Source organism: Crocuta crocuta, unplaced genomic scaffold (genome assembly GCF_008692635.1).
Source record: "Crocuta crocuta isolate KB4526 unplaced genomic scaffold, BGI_CrCroc_1.0 scaffold343, whole genome shotgun sequence".
Taxonomy (NCBI): Eukaryota; Metazoa; Chordata; class Mammalia; order Carnivora; family Hyaenidae; genus Crocuta; species Crocuta crocuta.
The window spans coordinates 2908538-2915528 of NW_027532679.1; the positions used below are offsets into that span (position 1 = coordinate 2908538).

Genomic DNA, 6991 nt, shown 5'->3' on the forward strand with positions numbered 1-6991 from the left:
CACAAAAAAAAAAAAAAAAGGAGGTGGGGGGAACTAAAGGTTGGAGAGGTTTCAAGTCATTCCCAAGGTCACACAGCCAGGTGGAGACTGGAATGACAGCAGCCTGACTCCAGACTCCATACCCACCCCTCTGGCAAAATCAGCCCCAGTAAAGTTCACAGGAGTTCATTTGTTATAGCTCTCTCTTCTAGCACCAAAGGGGACTGAGCTCTAGTCTAAGTCTTACCATTCACTGGTTATCTGAACGTAAGCATGTTACTTTTTCTCTTCTCTCAGTTTCCTGAGAAATGTGGCGGGAGAGATGTTTATAAATTCTCATAAAACCAGTGATTCATGTGTACCCTTGTACACATCGCTCTGAGAGTCAGATCTTAGCATATCCAGTTTTCTGATGAAGAAACTCAATACTAGTTTGGTCAAAAGGGTTGTTGAGGGTCACGTAGCTAGTTTAAGCCAAGGCTACAACCCTGACTTCAGACCCCAAACTCTGTAACTCCTCCAGGCCCAGCTGATGAGTTTGAGAAAGTTCCCAGAGCTCCAGAGTTCCCACTATCCCAGGCCAAGGCTGGTAGCAAGGCATGGCCCTCAACATTGGGGTCAAGTACCGCTAAATGGTTTATTCTATTCTCATTTCTCTTTGAAGTCCTCAGCTCCCAGATAAGAAAGCTGACTAGGAGCTCCCTGAGGCTGGGAGGGGCCTTTGCAAAAGTCTGGCAGGAGGGGATGTAAGAAAACGATGGGTTGTTCCATACTTGAGCTAGGATGTGCTTTGGTCAACAAGACCTTCAGGAAGAAGTGAGGAGAAGTTCTCTTCCATTCCTTTGTTTCTGAAAGGACCTCATAGCATCTCTGTCTGACTCTGAGAGCACAAAGAACAAATAAATGAGCAGTCATGAAGTCATCGCATTCCTCCTCAGCTTCTAGGCCTGAGAGGGCCACCCAAGGGGGCTTTCATAGCAGGAAGTATGAGCTCATGGCAAACTTGTGCACTGAGACCCATTCTTGAGCTGTGGGTAGAGAAGTACAGGAGCCAAAATCAGAGGACAGTGCTTTGGGAGGTCCTGATGTGTAGGGGCTTTCGAGGCATGCCTGCCCTCTCCCTCCCTCCCTGGAGGCACAGAACATTAGTGTCAATGATGAAAGAGGTTTCAACCAAGGGGCACTGCCGAAGGCGGGAAGCCACAGCCGAACAGCCTCCCCAGACATGAGAGGACACAGCCAACTTGCCTGCTGTGGGTATTGGCCACACTGCCAACTCCTTCCCTATGAAGGAAGGTCTTGGTGAGTAAGATAGCATTAATCTTCACATGCAACAGTCCAACACAGCACCTCAGCTACCTGATTACTATGCCCTACACCTCTTACATCTATTAAAACTTAGCTCTCCTGTGTTTCTTTCCCCATTCAAAGCTAAGCTGGTAAGCAATCAGAGCTTTTACTGACTGAGGGTGGCTGCCATCATCTTTTGGACATCTGCACTCTAACAGGGATATTTTACAGATAGGCCATGTAAGAATCTAAGATTCCGCAGGAAGCTGCCAGAGGAGCACTGAGGCAGAAAAACCTATCCTGTGGCCCTATACACCACGCCTCCACATCTGTACCCCACAAAAGTGCAAGATATCCTGCCCCAAAGGCAGAAGACCACTGGTCTCCATCTTCCCTTCTTCACCCCATCTCATCCGCACGGTCTGAGAAGGATCAGTCTAATCCAGAGTGTCTCATCTTGGGTACTACTAACATTTGGGGCCAGATGATCCTCTGTTGGAGATAAGGAGAGGCTGCCTTATGCACTGTAGGACACTTAGCAGGATCCCTGGTTTCTACCCACTAGATGCCAGTAGCATCCACCTCCCAGTCGTTAGAGTCAAAAACTGGCTCCAGACATTGCCAAGTGTCCCCTAAGCTTTTGCTGGCCAAAATGGCCAAAGAAACAAATAGAATATTTTAGGGTAACTGCATCTGATTAAAATGGATATAAGTCATCCTGAATCATGCTTTCTTTGCATTATGTTAGTTACCCACATATTAACAAAAGTTTAAGTAAAAGAAACAATTTAAACAAAATCACTCCCAGCTGAGAACCACTGCTCTGATCCCATGAATACTAACAGGTCTCTCAGTAGGAAAAGCTAGCAAACCATGAAATGTGTACAATTCACTACCTTAAGCGCCCACACATGGGGTGTGGTGAAGCAGACTAAAACTTATCCTTCTGGGAAACCATTTGAAAGACCATTTTTTTAAATGACAAATCTTTGCACAAATATCCAAACTCAAAAACACTTTTGAGGGGAAAAAATATCCAGTATGAAGATGGCAGCAAAACAAGAAAATCCATGTAACCTAAAATCACATTAAAAAAGGCAGACTACAAAACCTTATACATCCATATGGAAAAGGATCAATTAAACATCTAATTAAGTGCAATGGCGGGATTACCAGTAAATCACTGCTTTTACTTAAACTTTTGTTAATGTGTGGGTGATTAACATACAACAGAGAAAATGTCTGCTTCATAAAGATTTACACCAATTATAATCAGATGCAATTACCCTAAAATATTCTGTTTGCCTGACCAGTTTAGTCAGCAGAGGAGAAGGCGCCCTTATGAAACAACAAATTCACAGTTTGCTTTTCCTGCTCACGGCCTGGGTCTGGGGTGAGGGCAAACAATCCCTGCAGAGGAGGGACTGTGCCCACCACGCATCTCCCCACTTCCCAGGGGTGGGCCCAGGACAGGCCAGCTGCTTGACTGATCTCTGCTGACCTGAACTCACCTCAGATTTCAGCGTGGTGGTCTGAGCGTTGCCACTTGGAGTATAATGGGTTTCTGTGTAGGCTGGAGCAAAAAGGTACCTGCAAAGAATAAACACAGACATTTGTCTCTTCAGGTGCTGGCCTCCACCCTTCTGGAAACAGTAGCCAGTCATTCTGAATGACCCAGGAAGAACCACTCAAGCATCTCTGTGCAGAAGAAAATGAGCAGCCGTAAGGGCCTACAGAATAAAAAGAAAACCAGGAAGAAGTTTATTGATTTTGTTTTCAGTGGGATCATCACCTAGTACGGACACAACCAGACGAAGAAGACAAAACTAAAGCATTGGTTGCAACTCTTTCCGGGTCCTGGGAATGTACACACGCAAACCCATACTCAAAAACTCCCAGGGTCTGTGGACACTCTTTTTTACCTACATTGATTATGCTCGCACTGTATCCACCAACTTGCAGTATCGACTTGCCAATTTTTCTTTAAGGGAATCCTTCCTTCCTGTTGCACGTTCTGGTGAAGCTGTCAGTCAAGGTGTCCTACCTGGCCCTGGCCAAGGGTGGCCCGTGTTTCAAGCTAAGACAATGGAGTGATGCTGCAAAGACCGAACAGATGGAAGTAATTTATCTGTTCCTTTGTTCTGGCTGCCTGGATTCCCAGAGGTGCCTTTGCCTGCCTTACTGAGACTTAGTGGTTCAGATTGCCTGAGATCTGGTAGTTCTGTGTGCTACCCTTACAATAAATTCTTCTTTTCTTTTCTTTTCTAAAATTTCACATTGGTTTCTCTCTTGCCACAGATCCCTTGAAGCTGAGGTTAAGAATCCCTTACCAAAGGCAAGGCAACACCAAACAAGGTTCTCAGCATTTCTTGAAAAGTTGAAAGAAAAATAAAAGAACTAGCTTGGCCACATTAAAAACAAATGCATCTATAGAAAGTTGAGGTCTAAGGGGGAAAAGGTGTCTAACGGAAGAGAAATTGAAGTCTAGTAAAACAAGAATTAAGAGAATCTAGATGTATTAACATGGAAAAAATGTTTAAAAATGGTGTTAGATAAAAACAATAAATTTCAGGAAAATATACATTTTAAAAGCTCATCTTAATGAAAAACTAATAACAAGACACACTAGTGTAGGCACTGAAAGCATCCGGAGAAGCAAATGCCCATTGTTAATGGTGGTTATCTCAGGGGATTGCAGATGCTCACAATCTAAGTTGCATATTTCTAAAAATTGGTTGATTTCTAAAAATAATTATTTATTTCAAAACCTGAAAACCTAATTTAAAACTGCTTTTAAAAAGAGAAAAGTATAGACTGAGGCCAGCACAGAGAGCCAAAGGAATATACAGAGACCACCCTGGATTTGGAAGAGGGGACATTTCCCAGTAAGTCACGGTCAATTGAAGAGTGTCTCCGGACCCTACAGACTTCCAGCTTAAAGTTCTAGGACTCCTGACTCTCAGATTCCTCTCCACTCCCAGGGTGCAGCCAGAAGGCAAATGTCACAAGAATTGTCTCTTATACTGTTGATGTCAAGCCCTTCAACATCAAGGCTTGGACAAGAAGAAAAGAAACCCAACAGAAAAATGTAAAAATAAAGCAAAGTACAAAACCCAGCTCATGTAGAGAAACTCTCATTCACATGAAAACTCTGGGTCAGTAGCTCACTTGGCTGGTTCTGTCTCTCAGCCCTGTGTCTTTCTCCTTAGCACCTAATTAGCCAAGGATCCAAGGAAGGAGTCACCCATTCGTCTGAGGGAGATAAACTGTAAGCCCCAGGAGGACTGAGGCCAAGCTATTTAGCACACCAATATATACCAGCGCTTAACATTTATTTAATGAAAGAATGACTTAACTATTATTGAATGAATGAGTTGTTTCAGCATTAGGAGCTTGGAGCATGGTCTGGAGTCTGAGAGAATGAAGTTTAAATTCCAGCTCTGACATCTACTGTCTCCATGGCCATGAGTGAGTTGCTTTACCTCTCTGAACCTTTGTTTCCTCTTTCGCAAATGTGAGGATAATATGCCTACTTGATAGGGCTATATTAAGAGTATCATAACAAAAGGCACGAAAAGGGCTTAATACCAGACCTGGCACAGAGTAAGCTCAGTAAAGGTCAGCAATTACATTATTGCTTTCACCAGGGATTATAATGGAAGAACCCAGAGAAACTGATGGAATCTACCCATTTTCCCCTAACCCTCCCCAGCCATTAATGTCTGAGTTTATCACTCGAGAGAAGTAAACAAGCAATTAGCTCATTCCTGCAGGCCCACTCCCTGCATCTGCTTTCACAGACGGCATAGTGGACAGCTAGCAAAGGGTTCAGAGTTTAATGGTCTATTCTCAGTGCCAGTGTGGAGATGTGCATTTTCCCATAGGAAATGCACCACTGGTAAATACATTCTCAGCCTAGTCTGGGTCTTAGTGGGGGAAAATCATTTATTCAGTGACATTAAGATGCTCCCAAGAGAACATTCCAGATTGAACCCCAGAGGTGTCCACATTATGGTCAGTCCCCAGCCATATCTTCAGAAGGGTAAGCATCTTTCTGTAGCTTCTTATTCTGAGGATATGACACCATTATCACAGGACTCTCAGAGCCTTAGGGTTGAAAGGGACTTCCGTAATCCTTCAGCCCAACTCATTAGACTGTGGGCTCCCTAAGAACAAGGACACACTTGCTTCGTTCAGGGCCTCTCCCCAGCTCCCAGCACCTACCAGGAAGGCAGTACTTGTTTATTCTGTGAATAAGTGGATGAATGACTAACGAATGAACCTTCTACTTAGTGTAGGAATCTGCCAGATGGCCATTCAGTATTAGACATCTCCAGTGACAGGAAGAGCTCATGAGACCACTCAACTCCATTTCAGACCACATACAATAGTTAAAATTCTTACACTGAACCGAAATCTCTCTCTCTCTGTAACTGGCACCCACTCGCCTCATTCTGTGTTCTGAATCTACGTGAAATGATCTGCTTCCTCCTCTACCTAATTGCCTTTCCGGACCAGCAGCATCAGCATCACCTAGGAATTAGTTAAAAATGCAGACTGTTGGACCCCACCCCATATGTACTGGGGCAGACAGAAACTCTGAGCCCAACTATGGCCCAACTATCCATTGTAATAGCTCTCTACATGATTCTGATGCAGAACCACCATCCTAAACCACAAGTCCTCAAAACACCTTTAAGGTAGGCGAACTTCAGAAATACCAAAGTGTCTCATTCTCCAAGCCCCTATCGCCTTCCTGCCTCCACCACATCCTGGATCATTCTGAGTTTGAAAAACCCAGATAAGATGCATCACAACAGTTCACACATATTGAAGTGTTAAACCATTTAATACACCTATGTACAACACTCCTATGAGGTAGGTCCTAATCGTTTCTCTGTTTTGTAATTGAGAACACTGGGAACTCACACATTTTACTTGTCCAAGTTCTCATGGCACAATGTCAGGACCAGGTTTCAGACCCAGGTCTGTTGGCCCTGACTATGCTCCTTAAGCACTTTTCTGCTCCATCTCTTCGAAGGCAGAAGCATAAAAATAAAACACTTCCAAGAGCCAGCAGTCCAATTCACAATTAGATGGTAATGATAATGGCCTTGCAGACACATGGGATGTCACAGAAATGTCATGCACTGTTAAATGCAAATATATGCAGAGAAAAATATAGTAAGCAAGGCACATGGCAGGAGAAAGAAGATGAATATGTTAAGAACTTCAGGGCTAGTTTTTTGAAACAACAACCCTTTCTCCTAATAGGGTTGCAGATGTTGGCCAGGAAGGTCCTTCTTTCTAGAAGCAAAAGGAAGGGTCATGTTTCATCACCACCATCTGTGCAACTCTACCGATAGACAAAACATGACTTCCAAATCATCCCCACTGCCCTGAGCCAGGCCCATCGATGCCCGTGTGCCCATGTGGTGCGTTGGCAGTGTTCTGAGGACTCAGAGAGACAGCCACAGGGCCACTGAGCAGCCCAGCTTGGCCCACCCGCCCCATCTTCAGCCACATCTTGTTCTCATCTCCTCCCTGACAAGGGGCTGGCTCAGCATATCAGCAGGAAGCCATCTCTCACCACTGGAGTGTATTAGGATTTTCAGGAAACAAGTTGTGAGTGATGTGCGTCCAGGAAGAGAGAAGGACTATCCAAGATTTCCCACCCCACCCCCTCCTTTTACTGGCTTTGATGGAAAAGCAGTTTCTACTA

At 44.3% G+C, this 6991-nt stretch overlaps 1 protein-coding gene across 2 annotated transcripts in view; it reads right to left on the reverse strand.

The window, feature by feature from the left end:
- Positions 1-6991, reverse strand: part of ADAM19 (ADAM metallopeptidase domain 19) — a 98512-nt gene that overhangs the window by 54546 nt on the left and 36975 nt on the right. For both annotated transcript variants that reach the window (XM_077780786.1, XM_077780785.1), the window contains exon 4: positions 2781-2859. In XM_077780786.1, the coding sequence (XP_077636912.1) occupies positions 2781-2859 (79 nt within the window). The remainder of the gene's footprint in view (positions 1-2780; positions 2860-6991) is intronic.